This window comes from Tachyglossus aculeatus, chromosome 14 (assembly GCF_015852505.1).
Source record: "Tachyglossus aculeatus isolate mTacAcu1 chromosome 14, mTacAcu1.pri, whole genome shotgun sequence".
NCBI classification, from domain to species: Eukaryota; Metazoa; Chordata; class Mammalia; order Monotremata; family Tachyglossidae; genus Tachyglossus; species Tachyglossus aculeatus.
Genome location: NC_052079.1, coordinates 29,790,763 through 29,813,189, shown reverse-complemented (window position 1 = coordinate 29,813,189; position 22,427 = coordinate 29,790,763). Strand labels below are relative to the sequence as shown.

General features: G+C 43.6%; 1 protein-coding gene across 2 annotated transcripts in view; it reads left to right on the top strand.

Moving 5' to 3' along the window:
* LIN7A (lin-7 homolog A, crumbs cell polarity complex component) overlaps positions 1-22,427 on the top strand; it is a 72,395-nt gene that overhangs the window by 33,386 nt on the left and 16,582 nt on the right. For both annotated transcript variants that reach the window (XM_038756496.1, XM_038756494.1), the window contains exons 3-4: positions 2,854-2,925; positions 5,462-5,671. In XM_038756496.1, coding sequence (XP_038612424.1) covers positions 2,854-2,925; positions 5,462-5,671 — 282 coding nt within the window. The remainder of the gene's footprint in view (positions 1-2,853; positions 2,926-5,461; positions 5,672-22,427) is intronic.

Here is a 22,427-nt window from a genome sequence, read left to right as displayed (position 1 = left end):
TGACCAAATTAATACATTGGTAGAACGAGAGAGATAAGTAGAGCACTACATGAATATTACAAGCTTTTGAGATATGGAAGATTGTGGCACTGTCTACAGTGAAGGGAAATACATTGGGAGGACATTGTTTGGGTGGAAAGATAAGGAGTTGTATTTTGGATACATTTAGCTTGAGGTACAGGTTAGAGGGTATAGGTTAGTTGAATTTGAGCTAGCTGAGTTAGTTATACTTAGTTGAGTATAGATTAGAGGGTGACAAATTAGAAGGACAATGGGGAAAGGAATAAGAACAGATTGACTTACAGGAGAGTTATCAAATAATAATTGTGGTATTTGTTAAGCGCTTACTATGTGACACTGTACTAAGCGCTGGGGTAAATACAAGCAAATCAGAGTGAACACAATCCCTGTCCCACATGGGGCTCACAGTCTCAATCCTCATTTTACAGATGAGGGAACTGAGCGACAGAGAAGTGAAGTGACTTGCCCAAGGTCACACAGCAGACATGTGGTGGAGCTGGGATATGAACCCATGACCTTCTGACTCCAAGGCCTGTGCTCTATCCACTGTGCTTTATCAAAACCACAATGTGCCTTCACCCTGCCTATATTTTCAAATAAAATGGGGAAAAGGAAAGATTTTCAGGATTAAATGGTTGAACTGTTGTAGAATTAGGAATTCTTTGCAGAAGAAGGATCAATCAATCAATCATATTTATTGAGCACTTACTGTATGCAGAGAACCGTACTAAGTACTCAAAAGAGTACAGTACAACAGAGTTGGTAGACATTTTCCCCACTCACAATGAGTTAACTGTCTGGAGGATCCTTCCATTGCTTTGAGAGATGCACAGTGGTGGACCATAGATCATAAAACCATGAGAAACAATCAATCAATCAATCAATTGTATTTAATGAGCACTTACTGTGTGCAGAGCACTGTACTAAGCGCTTGAGAAGTCCAAGTTGGCAATACATAGAGACGGTCCCTACCCAACAGCCGGCTCACAGTCTAGAAGGGGGAGACAGACAACCAAACAAAACATATTAACAAAATAAAATAAATAGATCAATCAATCAATCAATCATATTTATTGAGCTTACTGTGTGCAGAGCACTGTACTAAGCGCTTGGGAAGTCCAAGTTGGCAACACATAGAGACGGTCCCTTACTGAACTGAGAAGCTGGATGGATGTCTAGGGACAAGGAAGCCAACCAGAATGGGCTTGAAGGGGCACAGTACTGGGGAAAGAATCAGTTGGAACTGGCATTGGTGCTGTAACTGACTCTGAGAATCATTCTGGACACATCTCCCCAGTCTTCAAAGACCTCTGAAGTTTCCTTACCTCCCAGCCTCAAGCAGAAACTCAGCTTTAAGGCAACTGGTCAGTCCATGGTATTTATTGAGCACTTACTGTGTGCAGGAAACTGTACTAGGCACTTGGGAGAATACAATAAATCAGAGTTGGTAGACTCAATCCCTGCCCACAAGGAGTTTACAGTCTAGAGGGCCAGGGAGACATTAAAATAAATTATGGATACGTATGTAAATGCTGTGGGTCTGAGAGTGGGATGAATATCAAGTACTTAAAGGGTACAGATCCAAGTGCATTGGAGACACAGAAGTTAGAGGGAGCTGGGGAAAACAGAAGGCCTCTTTGGATAAGATGTGGCCTTAACAGGGCTTTTAAGTTGGGGAGAATGGTGGTCTAGTGTATATAGAAGTGGAGGGAGTTCCAGGCCAGAGAGAGGACATGAGCAAAGGGTCAGCGATGAGCTTGATGAGATCGAGGTGCAATGAATAAGTTGGCATTAGAGGAGTAAAGTGTGCGGTTTGGGTTGTAGTGGGAAATCAGCAAGGTAAGATTGGAGTGGGTGGGCTGATTGAGTGCATTAAAGCTGATGGTAGAAGTTTCTGTCTGAGGCTTGAGGATGAATAACCCCTTGAGGTTCCTAAGAAGCGGTGAGATACGGACTGAATGTTGTTTTTGAAAAAGACACTCAATCAGCTCTCCCTCTCTTACCTCTGCACGCTCCGATTCCACTACAACCCAGCCCACAGACTTCCCTCTTCTCAAGCTTACCTATTCTCTGTGCCTCACTCTTATCTCTCTCAACTTGACTCTTTGCAGCCAACCTCTTGCCTGGAACTCTCTCCTCCACATCTGGCAAATCACTACTCATCTTCAAAGCCTAACTATAAAATCACAACTCCTTCAGGAATAATTCCTTGACTAATTTCTCACCTCCCCACCTCCCCACCTCCCCACTGCATTTTCCTACCTTTTGAACCACTTTTACTTTTTTATCTTCACTTAGGTACTCATCCCCTTCCTTATCCCTCCAACTCCAACACTGATGTACATAATGTCTTCATACTCAGTTGTTTTTCCTACCTGTAAAATATTTTTATTTCTGTCTCCCAGGCTACATTCTATAATTCCTTGAGGGTGGAGATCAAGTTCATTTACTTTACTGAACTCTCCCATGTGCTTAGTACAGTACTCTGCACATAGTAAGCACTCAGTAAATACCTTTGACTAGTTACAGGACTGGCCAAGATTGGAACAGTGTGCATACTTATGTCCTTGGGCTATACCACAAGTTTGCCCACTGAGCCTTAGAACAAAATGTCCATTCACTTGCCAACATTTGAGTCATCTAAGCATGGCCTTGTCTTTGCACGGTGAAATTCAAGTCTCTATTTTCCCCTTAAAATTAATTTTACTGATAGCCTAAAGCATCTGGGTAGTAACCTCAACATTTTGTTATGCTTATGTAGAAATTTGTTCTCTAGATGATGAGAAGGTGAAAAAAGCATTATGTTTTCATAATTTTTTATGAACTTTTTAGGTCTATCAATATATGCATGAAACCATTGCGGTTAATGGCTGTCCTGAATTCCATGCAAGGGCCACTGCCAAGGTAAGATTTGTGCAACTTTAAAAATATACTCTACCCCAGTGGTTTAGTAATTGATTGTGCGCGTGTGTGTTTCAGGTATTCTCGTGTGTTCACTGTAAGAAAATTTAGACATCAGTGGCAGCCCAGAGTCTAGAACCAGTACTACTTCCCAGGTAAAAAAAATCATAATGGAAAATTCAACATTTCTGCTGCTTCTGTAGCTTAAGAAAAGAGAATGATATCATTGAATTCACTGAAAGTCAGTTTGGCTCAAGCAACTCTACTGGTTCATGGTATGGAATACTACATGGTTTTCTTCTACTACTCTAGATTACAAGAGGGCCTATTCACTAATTGTATTCCTCTGCAAAAGTCTCATAAATTAAGATTAGATATGTAGACTTCTCATGCTTCATGCATTGATATGATTTTCTGGTGTATCCAGCCATGTAGTATGTGTCATGGTTACAGAACGTCATAGCCAGAGGAGCAACTTTGTCACCTAATAGAAAAGAGAACTGGTTGCTTTTTATCAGCCTTCAGCCAAGTTCCTTGTTTGTACTTGAACCTGAGAGCTAGAGAGTATAAAGGAATGTAAGCAATCATCAGATATTCTGGAAAATAACGGTTAAAAAGCAAATGCATCCATAAAACAAAGCATATTTGAAAGTCCAAAATATTCTCTCAAAGGTATGTATTCTCATATTTCAGAAATGATTATGTCGGATAAATTGAAAATAATAAGACAGTGAAAACATAACTCTTCCATCTCCAATTTCTTCTCTACATTTCATTCTCTTTGGGCATAAGCTTTTAGTTGACTTTCATTATAATTTCACTCTCCCCTATTTTTGTGTTCAAACTTTGGGTCAACACTGTAGATTTTAGATGGTTCATGCTACCGGACATAAGTTAACCTCCTCATTAGTTCATGATTTAACCAGTGAAGTTTAACTAAAAATTGCTTTCTCCTGGATATAATTAAGAGTGGGTGGTGTTCTAAGAGCACTGGGTCATGTTTTACCATTCTCATTTCTTATTCATATAGAACAGCAGGATAATAGAGCAATGTTGCAATAGTACAACATTTTCTGGTTGTTTCTGGGCTGTCTGTATTGCATTTTTAGTGCATCCATGAGGGCCATTTAATCTGTGCATGATGACAGGGTTTGCACGAGCAAATGCACGTAGCTGAGAATGAGTCATTATTTTCATCATTTACTCTCTGGCATTATTAACCATAGGTGGGAGCATAATGCTACACTGAAGTTCATATTACTGTATACCAGTAATATAACAAAGTCGTAGTTAATATTTCTCCATAGTTTACACGATAGTCACTTGATCAAGGGAGTGGATCGGTTGTTTCTTAGAGGTGACTGAGTACATGGATAATTTTATTTTTTGAAACAAACTTTCCTTCTCTTTCCTTGCTTAGCTTTGCATTAGTTTTCTGAAGAGGAAATAATATTGCCATGTTCATTGCTCATGCTGAAAAATTATAAAGATTATATTCTAAACTGTAGACTCTATTAAGCTCATTTTGGGAAGTGAAGGTGTCTGCCCACTCTATCGTATTATACTCTCCCAAGAGCTTAGTACACTGCTCTGTACACGGTAAGCACTCAATAAATGTCATGGTGAGAATATTCCTGAATTGTTTCTTACATTTGTAAAGACCTTTGTAAATAAGCATAAAACAATTTATTTACTCAAATATAATTATGAGTTAACAGTCCTATATTTTGGTTTGCTCTCTTTATCAACCCAAGTTACTTGATTAAAATCCTGAAAGGTAAATAATAATGACCGTGGTATTTGTTAAGGAATTACTATGTGCTAAACACAGTACTAATCCCTGAGGGAGATACAAGTTGATTAAGCAGCCTGGCTTAGTGGAAAGAGCACAGGCTTGGGAGTCAGAGGATGCGGGTTCTAATCCCGGTTTCGCCACTTGTCTGCTGTGTGACCTTGGCCAAGCCACTTAACTTCTCTGTGCTTCAGTTACCTCATCTGTAAAATGGGGATTAAGATTATGAACCCCATATGTGATAACCTTAGAACAGTGCTTGGCACATAGTAAGTGCTTAACAAATACTATAATTATTATTATTATCATTATATGCAGCACACTCCTGGACCAAAGAAGTCTAAAGGTAAAAAAAAGAAGCAGGAAATAGTATAAAAATACCAGATTTATGTAGTTTTATCATCAAATTTCATATAATGTCATCCAAAATCTGAGTGTTCAAACCCATTACTTTGGCATTTCTTCTGTAAATTAATCATTCATATTTAGAAAGGGAATTAATTTGCTACAATCATGATCAAGTCTTGCATTAAGCAAGGTTACCTACCTAAACTGAATTTCAGTTCACAGGCATAAGGTGCCTTAGTAACAAAACAGAACAAGTGTATTTGTTTTCTTTTTTTGCAGGTGAACCAAGGCTAATGTTTGAAAGAGTGATGTGTTTTCACTCACATGTTTCTGTGCCGCCGCATGCACTAGAAGTGCCTACTCTCGCACCCATTGCCGAATCACTGTCTTTTCTTCCAGGCGACGGTGGCAGCTTTTGCAGCCAGCGAAGGTCATTCCCACCCTAGAGTGGTGGAACTGCCGAAGACGGATGAAGGCCTTGGCTTCAACGTGATGGGAGGAAAGGAGCAGAACTCCCCAATTTACATTTCTCGCATCATCCCGGGAGGAGTGGCGGAAAGACATGGCGGCCTGAAGAGAGGGGACCAGCTGCTTTCGGTTAATGGCGTGGTAGGTTCAGAAAGATGTGGAACTTTTGATTCTTTTTAATTTTCCCCAAGTTCATTCCTTCAATTGCATTCATTGAGTGCTTATTTTGTGCAAAGCACTGTACTAAGCACTTGGGAGGGTACAATTTAACAACAAACAGACATATTCCCTGCCTACAACAAGCTCACAGTCTTGGTTTTCTGGGGTCTGTTTCAAATCCTTTTTAGATGGTGTACGTTTCTGCTATCATTGAAATTTATACTCTCCCTGCAAGGGGCTGGGATGGAGATGGAGAAAAACGTTATTTGCAGATAACAATAATAATTGTGGTATTTGCTAAGCTCTTAATGTGTGCCAGACACTGGACTAAACATTGGGGTAGTTACAAGTAAATCAGGTTGGATACAGTCACTGTCCCACGTGGGGCTCACAGTCTCAATCCCCATTTTACAAATGAGGTAACTAAGGCACAGAGAAGTGAAGTGACTTACCCAAGGTCTCACTGCAAACAAGTGGCAGAGTTGGGATGAGAACCCATGACTTTCTGAGTCCCAGGCCTGTGCTCCATCCGCTACATCTTGCTGCTCCTCCACGGCATGGCGGCCTTAAGCATTGTGTAGGTGGCACTGCCCTTTCTTAGCTATGGTCAGGGAATCATAACTTATCATCTCTGCTTATCTGTTCCCATACGTAACCCCAGTTAGTGTGGTCCTTGATGGGCTCACTGAGAAGGAACACTAGGACGTATGGAAAATCGAATATGTTGAGACCAGGGACACAGCATGCATTGGTGTTATCATTCAGGTTATACTGTACTCTCTCAAACTCTTAGCACAGTGCTCTTCAAATAGTAACCTCTCAGTAAATGTAATTGATTGATTCAGAACATTTTTCAGAAGTTAACCCAGTGCTGCCTGGACAAATAACTTTTCTCAGGGTTTTTGTGGGGGTTTTTGGGTTATTTTTTTAAATGATATTTGTAAAGCACTTACTTTGTGCCAGGCCCTGCAATAAGCACTGTGGTAAATACAAGCTAATCAGGTTAGACACAGTCAATGTTCCACACGGAGTGCCTGGTCTTAATCCCCATTTTACAGATGAGGTAACTGAGGCCCAGAGAAGTGAAATGACTTTCCTAAGTGACATAGCCAACAAGTGGCAAAGCTGGGATTAGAACCCAGGTCCTCTGATATCCAGGCCTGTGCTCTTTCCACTAGACTATTCTGCTTTTCAGGGGTTGCCTGAAACCTCCCCTTTCACCTTGGTCAAGAGTCTCTTCTGAGTTCCCTCCTCATCCCAGAGAACATAGACATCACTTCTGGCCCTGGGCCTTTGCGACAGGAGTCCAGATAATAATAATAGTAATTATGATAATAGTATTTGTTAAGTGTTTACTAGGTGTCAAGCATTGTTCTATGTGCTGTGGTAGATATAAGATAATCAGGTTGAATGCAGTCCCTTTGCCACATGGGACTCACAGTCTTAATCTCATTTTACAGATGAGGTAACAGGCATAGAAAAGTGAAGTGATTTTTCTGGGATCACACAGCAGACAAGTGGTGGGGCCGGAATTAAAACCTAGGTCCTTCTAACTCCCAGGCTCATTATGCCAGGGAACTTCTCTGGAAGTGGGCTGGTGCTTATAATAAAAACACCAGATATAAAGGCATCTAGTGCATTAGCAGATGGTAGACAGACTGGCTGAAAAATGGATTGTTCAGTATACAGCTGGATGAGCGATCACCTGATCTGCAACAATGTACTCAGTGTCACTTGGGAGGATGAACAGAGGAAGTTTGTCTCGTGGTAATTTTTCTCTTTCCAGGAACTGGCAGACTCTCTTCAGGGTATCAACAGGAATGTGGTAGGCTTGGGGTTCCTGAGACCCCTGGTTTAACTCCAGGCTTAACAGAAGCACCAGGAGGTCCAGGGAAAAGTGGGTGGGCTAGTGAAAAGTGTACAAAACTGGTAGTCAGATGATCTGGGTTCTAATCCTGTCTCTGCCACTTGCACTCTGAATGGCCTTAGGTAAAGCCTTTTAACTTCTCTGTGCCTCAGTTTCTTCATCTGCAATAACTTATATCCCTTTTCCTTCCTCCTACTGTCAGTAAAATATTTTAGCTTTGTGAGGCCAGGAAACTTGTCTACTAATTCTATTGCCCTCTCCCAAGCACCTAGCACAGAACTCTGCACAGAGTGGGAACACAATAAATATTATTGATTGAGCTGTCAGTCAATTTATGGTAATACAATAAAAACCTATGGTGATAGTCTTACTGAAAAAGGTAGAATCACTATAGAATTTTAACTCCCAAAGCTGTCCTTCTTTATTCCATCTCTAAACATGAACTTAAAGCAGTTTGGTACCAAATGAACAAACCAATCCAAATTTAGGGTGCATTCTGAGACTATGCTAATATTAAACTCTGTTCACATTTCTACAATATCAAATCAGAGCAATCAGAGAGATGTAGCTGGATAACTCAATCATTGAGGTCAAAATAGTTATCAAGTACAGGAAGAGAAGTCTGCCGAGTCCATTAGACCCTGACTATTCCATTTATTTCTTAATAGCTTTGGACTCATTTAAATAGATATTACCGGTAAAGTTCAAGGAAGGTAATATGTTCTGCTGCTATCTGTAAAATTCACTTTGGTTTTTATGTTTTAAGGTTTGTCACTTAGTTCAAGTCTCTTTCCCTGCACTCCATTTGGTATAAGATTCAGGTAATGAGTCCCCATAGATGTAAAAAAGGCTCAAGGTTGGCCTTCTCCTTTTTCCTATCCTAATAAATTTCTGGCCAAGAGAACAGACTGTTGAAGGCATAAGGGTTCTTCTTCATATGATGATGATAAATGTAGTATTTGTTAAGCTCTTACTATATGCTAAGCACTGTATTATGAGCTGGCATAGATGCAAGAAAATCAAGCATGCACTGTAGAAGGGAGAAGAACAGGTATTTAATTCCCATTTTACTAATGAAGATGAGGCCCAGAGGAGTTAAATGACTTGCCCAATGTCACACAGCAGACAAGGGTGGAGTCAGTACTAGAACCCAGGTCCTCTGACTCCAAGGCATGTTCCCTTTCCACTAGGTCATGATGCTGCTGGCTGCCTAAAAACTGTTCAGATTAGAAGTTCTGCTTTTGAATGGAAATTATGGGGTAAAATGCCAATCCCTCCTGCCCTCTAAGAAGCACAGACTTGTTTCATAACAGTAAATGGGGAAATCACTTTCAATTATCCTTGATGTGAAACAAAATCACTTAGGGAGTAATAGAGTATATAAAATATTCATTCATTCATTCTATCATATTTATTGAGCACTTACTGTGTGCAGAGCACTGTACTAAGCGCTTGGGAAGTACAAGTTGGCAACATATAGAGACGGTCCCTACCCAACAGCGGGCTCACAGTCTAGACGGGGGAGACAGAAAACAAAACAAAACATATTAACGAAATAAAATAAATAGAATAAATATGTACAAGTAAAATAAATAAATAGAGTAATAAATATGTACAAACATATATACATATATACAGGTGTTGTGGGGTGGGGAAGGAGGTAAGGCGGGGGGATGGGGAGGGGAAGGAGGTGGAGAGGGAGAAGGTGGCTCAGTCTGGGAAGGCCTCCTGGAGGAGGTGAGCTCTCAGTAGGGTTTTGAAGGGAGGAAGAGAGCTAGCTTGGCGGATGTGCAGAGGGAGGGCATTCCAGGCCAGGGGGAGGATGTGGGCCAGAGGTAGATGGCGGGACAGGCGAGAACGAGGCACAGTGAGGAGGATAGCGGCAGAGGAGCGGAGGGTGCGGGCTGGGCTGGAGAAGGAGAGAAGAGAGGTGAGGTGGGAGGGGGCGAGGTGATGGACAGCCTTGAAGCCAATTGTGAGGAGTTTTTGTCTGATGTGTAGGTTGATTGGTAGCCACTGGAGATTTTTGAAGAGGGGAGTAACATGCCTAGAGTGTTTCTGCACAAAGATGATTCGGGCAGCAACGTGAAGTATAGATTGAAGTGGGGAGAGACAGGAGGATGGGAGAGCAGAGAGAAGGCTGATGCAGTAATCCAGTTGGAATAGGATGAGAGATTGAATAAGCAGGGTAGTGGTTTGGATGAAGAGGAAAGGGCAGAAAAGGGGGAAATATGTTCCTAAGTACTTCAGTGGAGTAGTGGGAAAGGCCATGGTAACAATCCCTAGATGGCTCAGAATCGCGGAGGTGAGAACCTGGGGGATACAAAGTGGGAGATTAGAGATTCTTCAGGGAGGGTCTCATAAAATTATGGTGCTTGTTAAGCACTTACTATGTTCAAAGCACTGTTCTATGCTCTGGGGTAGATACAGGGCATTCAGGTTGGACACAGTCCCTGTCCCATATGGGGCTCACATTCCTAATCTTCATTTTACAGATGAAGGAACTGAGGCCCAGAGAAGTTAAGTGACTTGCCCAAGGTCACAGAGCAGACAAGGGGCAGAGCTGTCATTAGAACCCATGACTTTCTGACTCCCAGGCCTGTGCATTATCCACTAAGCCATGCTGTTTCTCACGGAGGAGACGATCTCAGAAGTGCTTTCAAGGTGATTTGAGTTATGGTGGGTTGGCTATAGAGAGGATTTCTGTTGGCTAGGATGGAGTTTGATACTCAGGGAGCAGGAATTCCCCACATGGGGAAGGGGTAGGTCTGAGATAGGAGGACACCAGAATGAGGCACAGTGAGTAAGGAATGGAAATTGCGAGCTGATGAGTAGTGGGAGAGAGAAGAGTGGAAAAATAGAAGGAAGATTGCCTGTTGAGTTCCTTAAAGTCAACAGACTTCTAGACTGTGAGCTCGCTATTGGGTAGGGACCATCTCTATATGTTGCCAACTTGTACTTCCCAAGCGCTTAGTACAGTGCTCTGCACACAGTAAGTGCTCAATAAATATGATTGAATGAATGAATGAACAGAGAGGAATTTCTCCTTGATGTAGAGAGGACTGGGGAGCCACTGGAAGTTTTTGAAGAGTGGGGAGATGATTGTTATAGGGCATTTTGGAAAAAAAATGATGCAAGTACCAGAGTGAACAATCGACCAGAGGTAGGGAGACCAACTGGGAGGCTGCTTCAATAATTGGGCCGGGATGGGATTGGAAATATGGAAGAAGAAACTACAAAATTTGGCAACAGATGAATACAGAATACAGATGTATTCTATTTCTGTCAACGCTATCCCATCTATCTTGCCGCCAACGTCTCTCTCTTGTCCTGCCTCCGGCCTGGACTCCCTTCCTCTTCATATACAACACACCACCACTCTCCCCACCTTCCAAGTTTTATTAAAACCTCATCTTCTCCAAAAGGACTCCCCCGACTAAGCCCTCATTTCCCTTACTCCTCTCTCTTCTGTGCTGCCCTGGCACTTGGATTTGTTACCTTTATTCATCCCACCCTCAGCCCCATAGCACCTGTGTACATATCCGTAAATTTATTTTATTGTCTGTCTCCCCCTCTAGATGATAAATTTGTTGTGGGAAGGAAATATGTCTGCATAACCGGTCACATCGTACTCTCCCAAGTGCTTAGTACAGTGCTCTGCACACAGAAAGCTCTAAATAACTATGATGAATTGATCAATGTAAGCAAACGACACTTGGGGGGAAAGTGTAATGGTTGCTCTCCTTGACAGCCATCCCCATCGTTACAAATCACCTTCAAACATCCATTGCTTTTCCTTATGCATCTCTAACTTTTCTTTCTTTGAACACATTATGGCATGCTCACCCTTTTTTTAATGATATTTGTTAAGTATTTATTGTGTGCCAGGCACTGCACTGAGCACTTGGGTAGATACAAGCTAATCAGTTTGAACATAGTCCAGTCCCACATGGGACTCACAATCTTAATCCCCATTTTACAGAAGAGGTAACTGAGGCATAGAAAAGTGACTTGCCCAAGCTCACTCAATAGACAAGTGGCGGAGCCAATATTAGAGCATGAGAGAGTATGAGAAGCAGCATGGCTCAGTGGAAAGCATGGGCTTGGGAGACTGAGGTCATGGGTTTGTTTCCTGGCTCTGCCACTTGTCAGCTGTGTGACTTTGGGCAAGTCACTTAACTTCTCTGGGCCTCAGTTACCTCATCTGTAAAATGGGGATTAAGACTGTGAGCCCCATGTGGGACAACCTGATCACCTTATATCCTCCCCAGCGCTTGGAACAGTGCTTTGCACATAGTAAGTGCTTAACACATGCCATCTTTATTATTATTATTATTATTATTAGAACCCAGGTCCTTCCAACTCCCAGGCCCATCCTCTATCCACTAGGCTCTTTGCTTTTCATCTCATAGATTCATTAATTCAAACCCTCCTTAAACCTATTGATGGTTTTGGCCAGCACCACCACTTCCTGTGAAAACAAACCCCATATGTTTACCACTGAAGTATGAAAATGTGTTTTCATCTGTGCTTCTGCAACTTCCAAGAATAGATCTTGCTCTTTGTCTTTCTCTGATTCTCATCACATGGAGAGAATACCCCAAAGCAGATGGAATCAAACAGTAAATGTCACCCGCAACTCAGGACGATCAATCAATCAATCAATCAATCGTATTTATTGAGTGCTTACTGTGTGCACAGCACTGTACTAAGCGCTTGGGAAGTACAAGTTGGCAACATATAGGGAGGTCCCTACCCAACAGTGGGCTCACAGTCTAGAAGGGGGAGACAGAGAACAAAACAAAACATATTAACAAAATAAAATAAATAGAATAGATATGTACAAGTAAAATAAATAAATAGAGTAATAAATATGTACAAACATATATACATATATACAGGTGCTGTGGGAAAGGGAAGGAGGTAAGGCGGGGGAGGTGGAGAGGGGGAGGAGGGGGAGAGGAAGGAGGGGGCTCGGTCTGGGAAGGCCTCCTGGAGGAGGTGAGCTCTCAGTAGGGCCTTGAAGGGAGGAAGAGAGCTAGCTTGGGGATGTGGGGAGGGAGGGCATTCCAGGCCCGGGGGAGAACGTGGGCTGGGGGTCGATGGCGGGACAGGCGAGAACGAGGCATGGTGAGGAGATTAGCGGCAGAGGAGCGGAGGGTGCGGGCTGGGCTGTAGAACACTTGGAAGCTGCTCTTCAGACTCTGCACCCTGATGTGTTACAAATAGGGTCTGGTGTTTAGGTGCCAGAAATTCAGAGTGAGGCCAGCTGACAAGGGTTGTACTGACAAGCCACACTTGACATTTATAAAGGACAGGGAATGTGTCAGCTTATTGATTACTGTACTCTTCCAAGCACTTAGAACAGTGCTCTGCACACAGTAAGTGCTCAATGTATGTGACTGACTGAATGAGAAGCGCATATCCTGGTGGAAAGAGCACAGGCCTGGGAGTTAGAGGACCTGGGTTTTAAAGCAGCATGGCTCAGTGGAAAGAGCACAGGCTTTGGAGTCAGAGGTCATGGGTTCAAACCCTGGCTCTGCCACTTGTCTGCTGTGTGACTTTGGGCAAGTCACTTAACTTCTCTGTGCCTCAGTTACCTCATCTGTCAAATGGGGATGAAGACTGTGAGCCCCCTGTGGGACAACCTGATCACCTTGTAACCTCCCCAGTGCTTAGAACAGTGCTTTGCACATAGTAAGCACTTAATAAATGCCATCGTTATTATTATTATCAATCCCAACTCTGCCACTTCATTCATTCATTCGTTTATTCAGTCGTATTTATTGAGCGCTTACTCTGTGCACAGCACTGTAGTAAGTGCTTGGAAACTACAATACAGCAACAAAGAGAAACAGTCCCTGCCCAGAGCAGGCTTGCCTATTGTGTGATCTTGGGCAAATCAACTTCACTTCTCAATGCCTCAGTTTCTCCACTGGTAACATGGGGATTAAATACCCCATAGCCCCTCTCCCTTTTGACTGTGAGTCCCATATGGGACAAGGACTGTGCCCAATCTGCTTAGATTGTATCTTCCCCACTGCTTGGCACATAGTAAATGTTTAACAAATGTTACCATTAGAACTGTGATAGGAATCAGATATCGAGATCTGTGATAACGATTGCATAGAGACAGTCTAACCTGAATTACTTTATTCCACAGCATTGCACAGGGGTTTCCCTCATAATGATAACAACAATAGTAACAATAATAATAACAATAATAAAAAAATTAAGTGTTTGCTATGTGTTAAGCACTAATCTAAATGCTGGGGAAGATACAAGATAATCTAGTCAGAGGCAGTCCCTGCCCCACACAGTGCTCACAATCTAAATAGGATGGAGAACAGGTATCGAATCTCCATTGTACAGATGAGGTAACTGAGGCAGAGAGAAGTTAAGTGACTGGCTCAAATTGCACAGCAGGTATGTGGTGGACCTGGGTTTAGAACCCTGGTCCTCTGACACTCAGGCCTGTGCTCTTTCCACTAGGCCATTCTTCTCCCTTATTAATAATTGTTCATATTCACAGAAGACATTACTGCTATTGAAGCTCACCTATTAGTGAGTATGTGGCTGAAAAGGAGAATATGAGATCCTCAGTACTGGACCTACTGGGCATGCAAAGAGGTTATCAGTTGCTGTCTTGTATTTATCTTGCTCAGTGCTGTTTTCTCATTTGTGTCCTTGTCTTCTTTTCCATGAGAAGACATTGCTCAAAGAGAGCTACTCTCTTCTTGTTGGTAGTGGTACTATCTTCAGTAATTGACTACCAGTTTATAGCTGGGATGCAGCATTATCTGACCGTTTGTTTCACCCTGTCCTAAAAATGCTGCCTCTGCCCTCTTTGCTTCCAGTTTTCTCAATTTCAACACTCCTTGCAGCAGCTTTTTTGGGGCTCCTTTCATCACTATCATTCTCCTCAGATTTCCACCCAGCAGAGATATGTTGATATTCACATAGAATTGATGCTAGGAGACTGACTAGTGACTTAGAACCTCACTGTTCACAATATATAGCACCAGGGATAACCCCTCCGGGATACTTCCTGGCACTTGGACATTTTGTCTTTCCCAATCTTCCCACACCTCCTCCCTCCATGTCCAGAATTTCTCTCCAGGGACAGGGTGGGGATTCCCCATCGTGGTTTAGACCCAAGAGAAGCTTCGGACAAGTTGGTTGGAAAGTATGAATTCATACGTCAAATCTAAATAAATGTACTGGATACTTTGAAACAGATTCAACTCTATTTCCATTTGAGGATTCAGAAAAGTGATTTTGCCTAACAAATCCCACTTTCTCACATTCACCCCCTCATTCACCCCCTCACATTCACATTATTCGCCTCTACCACCCCCTCCAGATTCTTGTAGCTGTCATCTACCGCCCCCCCAGCCCCACCTCCAACTTCTTTAATGATTTTGACCCCTTCCTCACCTTCCTTCTCTCCTTTTCCATGCCCACTCTGATCCTCGGAGACTTCAACATCCACATGGATATCCCTGGTGACTCATCTGCTGCCCGCCTTCTATCTCTCCTTGATGCTGCCAACCTCTTGCTCCATCCCCACCTCGCCCACTCACCAACTTGGTCATACCCTCGACCTCATCATCTCCTACCGCTACACTGTGTCCACCCTTACCAACTCTGAAATCCCTCTCTCTGATCATAATCTTCTCACCTGCCTCCTCACTCACACTCCTTTCCCTTGTAAATCGTTATTACTCCCTCACAGAGATCTCCGCTTTCTTGACCCCATCCAACTTTCTGAGCACCTCACACCCAACCTTGCCTCCCTTTCCTCTCTACCCAATCTTGATGATCAGATTGCTGATCTCAATTCTACCCTTTCTACTCAGATAGACTCACTTGCTCCCCTTTCCCTTTGCCACTCTCATACCACTAACCCACAGCCATGGATCACTGCCACTGTCTGCCTCCTTCACTCTTATGCTCGAGCTGCTGAATGCTGCTGGCAAAAGTCTAAACACCATGCCAACCTCGTTCACTTCAAGTTTATCTTTTCCTGCCTTAACTCAGCCCTCTCCTCTGCCAGACAAAACTATTTCTCCTCCCTTATTGACACCCATGCCCATCATCCCCGTCAGCTCTTCCGTACATTCAATTCCCTTCTCAGGCCCCCGGTTCCTCCCCCTCCTCCTTCCCTCACCCACAATGATCTGGCCTCCTACTTCATTAATAAAATTAAATCCATCAGGTCTGACCTCCCCAATGTCACTCCCTCCACTTCTCCAACCCCACAGCTGTCAACACTCTGCTACTCTCCCATCCTTCCCAGCAGTATCCTCAGAGGAGCTCTCCTCCCTCCTCTCAAGTGCTACTCCGGCCACGTGTGCTTCTGACCCCATTCCTTCTCATCTCATGAAATCTCTCACTCCGTCCCTTCTCCCCTCCTTAACTTCCATCTTCAACCGCTCACTCTCCACTGGTTCCTTCCCCTCTACCTTCAAACATGCCCATGTCTCTCCCATCCTAAAAAAAACCCTCTCTTGACCCCACCTCACCTTCTAGTTATCGCCCCATCTCCCTACTACCATTCCTTTCCAAACTCCTTGAACGAGTCATCTACATACGCTGCCTCGAATTCCTCAACACCAACTCTCTCCTCGACCCCCTCCAGTCTGGCTTCCATCCCCTACATTCCATGGAAACTGCCCTCTCAAAGGTCACCAATGACCTCCTGCTTGCCAAATCCAATGGCTCCTACTCTATCCTAATCCTCCTCGACCTCTCAGATGCCTTCGACACTGTGGACCACCCCCTTCTCCTCAACACGCTATCCAACCTTGGCTTCACAGACTCCATCCTCTTCTGGTTCTCCTCTTATCTCTCCGGTCGTTAATTCTCAGTCTCTTTTGCAGGCTCCTCCTCCCCCTCCCATCCCTTTACTGTGGGAGTTCCTCAAGGTTCAGTTCTTGGTCCCTTTCTGTTCTCGATCTACACTCACTCCCTCGGTGACCTCATTCGCTCCCATGGCTTCAACTATCATCTCTATGCTGATGACACCCAAATCTACATTTCTGCCCCTGCTCTCTCCCCCTCCCTGCAGGATCGCATCTCCTCCTGCCTTCAGGACATCTCCATCTGGATGTCTGCCCGCCACCTAAAACTCAACATGTCCAAGACTGAACTCCTTGTCTTCCCTCCCAAACCCTGCCCTCTCCCTGACTTTCCCATCACTGTTGATGGCACTACAATCCTTCCCATCTCACAGGCCCATAACCTTGGTGTTATTCTCAACTCCGCTCTCTCATTCTCCCCACACATCCAAGCCGTCACCAAAACCTGCCGGTCTCAGCTCCGCAACATTGCCAAGATCTGCCCTTTTCTCTCCATCCAAACCGCTACCCTGCTCATTCAAGCTCTCATTCTAACCCGTCTGGACTACTGTATCAGCCTCCTCTCTGATCTCCCATCCTCTTGTCTCTCCCCACTTCAATCCATACTTCATGCCGCTGCCCGGATTGTCTTTGTCCAGAAACGCTCTGGACATGTTACTCCCCTCCTCAAAAATCTCCAGTGGCTACCAATTAACCTACGCATCAGGCAGAAACTCCTCACCCTCAGCTTTAAGGCTCTCCATCACCTCGCCCCCTCCTACCTCACCTCCCTTCTCTCCTTCTACAGCCCAGCCCGCACCCTCCGCTCCTCTGCTGCTAATCTCCTCACCATGCCTCGTTCTCGCCTGTCCCACTGTTGATCCCCAGCCCACATCATCCCCCTGGCCTGGAATGCCCTCCCTCCCAACATCCGCCAAGCTAGCTCTCTTCCCCGCTTCAAGGCCCTACTGAGGGCTCACCTCCTCCAGGAGGTCTTCCCAGACTGAGCCCCCTCCTTCCTTTCCCCCTCCTCCCCTTCTCCATCCCCCCTGCCTTACCTCCTTCCCTTCCCTACAGCACCTGTATATATGTATATATGTTTGTACATATTTATTACTCTATTTATTTATTTATTTTACTTGTACAAATCTATTCTATTTATTTTATTTTGTTAATATGTTTTGTTTTGTTGTCTGTCTCCCCCTTCTAGACTGTGAGCCCACTGTTGGGTAGGGACCGTCTCTATATGTTGCCAACTTGGACTTCCCAAGCGCTTAGTACAGTGCTCTGCACACAGTAAGTGCTCAATAAATACGATTGATTGATTCACTCATACTTTCACCTTTGTCTCTATCTCCTCTTCATTTCTACACTCAGCAACTGTAACACAGTTGGAAATGATCACAGAGCTGGGGTTTGAATTCTATAGTAGCATGAAGTCATATGGACTAGGAAGATACTTCTTTAAGAGAGGGAATATTTTAGGAGGGCACAGGAAGTTTAATAGAAAAGAGTTGCAGCAAAATAGAACATAATGCAACTTTACTAGAAAATAATGGCATAATATGAACAAAATATTGTTCAAGCCATAAAATATTTACTTCTTAAAAAGGATCCACCAGGAGGGAAATGTATACTTACTGAAGAATGATAAGTGAAAAAAGATTCTATATTAGACATGGAACAGTTAAAAGCAACAGCCACTAAACGCTTACCATGAATGTTAGTCAGAACTGGAAATGATTATTTTTCAAAATCTAACATGTTCCATAGGAGTGAGTTGGCAAAATCTAAAAGAGGATTCTCAGAAAGTTACATTCCTGCTAAATGAAACAGAAGCTGCATGGCTCAGTGGAAAGAGCACGGGCTTTGGAGTCAGAGGTCAGGGGTTCAAATCCCAGCTCCGCCAATTGTCAGCTGTGTGACTTTGAGCAAATCACTTAACTTCTCTTAGCCTCAGTTCCCTCATCTGGAAAATGGGGATTAAGATTGTGAGCCCCACATGGGACAACCTGATTACCTTGTATCCCCCCAGTGCTTAGAACAGTGCTTTGAACATAGTAAGCGCTTAATACCATCATCATTATTATTATTATTATCTTTTTTAGCAGTTATTAACTATTGGTTTTAAAATAATTACTACAAACTGGTCACTATGAAATTTCAGAGCTAGAGTTTACCAGAGAATAAGATGAGAGAAAAGCTTAAATTTCATTTGACAAGCATGTCAACTCATAGTTCAAGGCCTAATGCTCTTGTTGCCCCAGAAGGCTCTCTGTGATCCACAGGATGGAAACAACAGGAGAAAGTCAGTCCATCAGTCAACAGTATTATTGAGTGCTTACCATGTGCAGAGCACTGTACTAAGCACTTGGGAGAGTACAGTATAACAATAAGCAGACATTCCCTGCCGACAATGAGCTTACATTATTCACCTTGGGCAACTGGATGCTGCTTTCTGCTTAGTACTGCTGCCCCATTGCTGCTGCTGTTGCTGCTCTCTGGGCTTGACAGAGTTCTGGTTCTGGAAGCTGCTTTGCCTTTGGTTCCCAGGTGCTGAAACTCTGAAGGGTAATCAACTTTGAACCTAAAGCTGCTTGGCTGATCTAGGAAAAGACTGCTTCCTCCCTCAGTAGCTTAAAGCTATTGCTGCTATTTCTGTCTGAAGGAAAATATCTGGGGTGAGAGAGGGTGTGTGTGTGTGTGTGTGTGTGTGTGTGTGTGTGTGTGTGTGTGTCTGTGTGTGTGTTGGGGTGGTTCTATGTTTTGTGGTGTCAATCATCATCATCATCAATCGTATTTATTGAGCACTTACTGTGTGCAGAGCACTGTACTAAGTGCTTGGGAAGTACAAATTTGCAACATATAGAGACAGTCCCTACCCAACAGTGGGCTCACAGTCTAAAAGGGGGAGACAATCAATCAGTAGCATTTATTGAGCATTTACTGTGTGCACAACATTTGGGTGAGAACAATACAATAGAGTTAGACTGTAAACTTAATGTGGGCAGAGAATGTGTCTACCAATTCTACTGTACTGTACTCTCCCAAGAGCTTAGTACAGTGCTTTGCACCATAAGTGCTCAATCAATACCACTGAGTGATTGGTAAACACGTTTCCTGCCTACAAGGAGCTGACAGTCTAAAGTCTCCATCTCTCTAGAGCTCTGTTTGTCTCTCATTTGCTTTTGTTTCTCCATGTTTCATTTCTCAGTATTTCTGCCTCTATTTTTCTTTATCTTTGTTCGTCTCAATCCATCAATCAATTGTATTTAGTAAGCACTTACTGTGTACAGAACATTGTACTAAATGCTTGGGAGAGTACAACATAACAATACAACAGAGTTGGTAGACAAATTCCCTGCCCACAATGTGCTTAAAGTCTACAGGGGTGACAAACATTAATATCAATAAATACGTTACAGCTATGTACATAAGTGCTGTTGGGCTCAGGAAGGGGTGAATAAAGGGAGTAAATCCAAGCAATGCAGAAGGGAGTGGGAGAAGAGGAAATAAGGGCATAGTCAGGGAAGGCCTCCTGGAGGAGATGTGGCATCAATAAGGCTTTGAAGATGGGGAAAGTAATTGTCAGATATGAAGAGGGAGGGCATTCCAGTCCAGATGCAGGATGTGGGCAAGAGGTCAGTGGTGAGATAGACAAGAATGAGGTACATTGAATTGAGTAGGTTGGTATTAGAGGAGCAAAGTGTGTGGGCTCGGTTGGGAGGCAGCATGGCTCAGTGGAAAGAGCCTGGGCTTGGGAGTTAAAGGTCATGGGTTCAAATCTTAGCTCTGCCACTTGTCAGCTGTGTGACTTTGGGCAAATTACTTCACTTCTCTGCGCCTCAGTTGCCTCAACTGTAAAATGGGGATGAAGATTGTGAGCCCCACGTGGGACAACCTGATTACCTTGTATCCTCCCCAGTGCTTAGAACAGTGGTTGGCACATAGTAAGTGCTTAACAAATACCAAAATTATGAAGTAGCGTGGCCCAGTGGAAAGAGCAAGGGCTTGGTTGTCACAGGTCATGGGTTCAAATCCTGGCTCCACCAGTTGTCAGCTGTGTGACTTTGGGCTAATCACTTAACTTCTCTGTGCCTCAGTTATCTCATCTGTTAAAAGGGGATTAAGACTGTGAGCCCCACGTGGGACAACCTGATCACCTTGTATCCTCCCCAGTGCCTAGAACAATGTTTTGCACATAGTAAGAGCTTAGCAAATGCCATCATTCTTATTATTATTATTAGTAGTAGTAGTAGAGCAGAGCGGCAAGGTAGGAGGGTGCAAGGTGATTGGGTGTTTTAAAGCTGATGGTAAGGAGTTTCTTTTTGATGCAGAGGTGGATGGGCAACCCCAGGAGGTTCTTGTGGAGTGGGCAAAAATAGACTGAATTTTTTATAGAAAAATGATATAGGCAGCAGAATGAAGTATAAACTGGAGTAGGGAGAGACAGGAGGCAGGGAGGTCAGCAAGGAGTCTGATGCAGTAATCAAGGCAAGATAAGTGAGTGCATTAACATACTAGCAGTTTGGATGGAGTGGAAAGGATGGGTTTTAGCAATGTGAAGGTTGAACGGACAGGATTTAGTGACAGGTTAAATATGTGGGTTGAATGAGAGAGATGAGTCAAGCATAATGCCAAGGTTACTGGCTTGTTAGGAAGGATGGTGGTGCCATCTACAGTGACAAGAAAGTCAAGGGGAAAACGGAGTTTGAGTGTGAAGATGAGGAGTTCAGTTTTGGACATGTTAAGTTTGAGGCACTGGCAGGACATCCAAGTAGAGATGCCTTGATGGCAGGAGGAAATGTGAGACTGCAGAGGAGAGAAACAGATGTAGATTTGGGAATCATACACATAGAGGGAGTAGTTGAAGCTATGGGAGTGAATGAATTCTACAAGGGAGTGGGTGTAGGTGGTGAATAGAAGGGGACCCAGAACTGAACCTTGGGGAACTCCCAAAGTTAGGGGGTGGGAGGCAGAGGAGGAGCCCACAAAAGAGACTGAGACTGAGCAGCCTGAGAGGTAGGAGAAGAACCAGGAGAGGACAAGAAATGGTGGAGGTTGACATTACCGAAGTCAAATGAGAGGTCGAGGAGGAATAGGATGAAGTAGAAGCCATTGGATTTGGAAAGAAGGTGATCATTGGTGACCTTTGAGATTGGGGTTTTTATGGAGTGAAAGGGATGCAAGCCAGATTAGGGGCGGTGAAGGAGAGAATTGGAGGAGAGGAAATGAAGGAAGTGGGTACAGAAGAGTTGCTCAAGGAGTTTGGAGTGGAATGGTAGGAGGGAGAAGGGGTGATAATTAGTGGAAGCCATGGGGTCAAGAGAGGGAGGGTTTATTTAGGATAGGGGAGACATTTGTTTGAGACAAGGAATTTGTTTGAAGAAAGACACCTCCTTCAAGCAAATGGTTGCCTTCCTCAATCAAAAGGTGCCTCCCTCAATCAAATAGTTACGTGTGAAACTGCAAAAGAGAGAATTGGGAAAGAATTTGCTATTGCTCTACCAGGCTAGAAATGCCTGTAGAGGAGGTGGCAGTTTAATCACTACTTCTGAAAATTCTTCTGCATTAGATTTTGCTAAATTGGTAAAAGAGATATATAAGTCGAATGCAAACTAATATGGGAAGCAGCATAACATAGTGGATAGAGCATGGGCCTGGAAGTCATAAGGTTGTGGGTTCTAATCCTGATCCACCACTTGTCTGCTGTGTGACCAAGTCACTTCACTTCTCTTTGCCTCAGTTTCCTCATCTGTAAAATGGGGATTAAGACTGTGAGCCCCACGGGGGACAGGAACTCTGTCCAACCTGATTTTCTGGTAGCCACCCCAGCATTTAGTCCAGTGCCTGGAACACAGAAATGCTTTACAAATACCAGAATTATTATTATTATTATTATTATTATTATTATTATCATCATCATCATTACATGAGCATGTGTGAAAGTAGTGGGTAAAAAGCAATTGGAGAGTGAACAGTTGAAGATGACAGCAGGAAGAGATGAAGGGACAGGGCAAGTGCTTTGCTA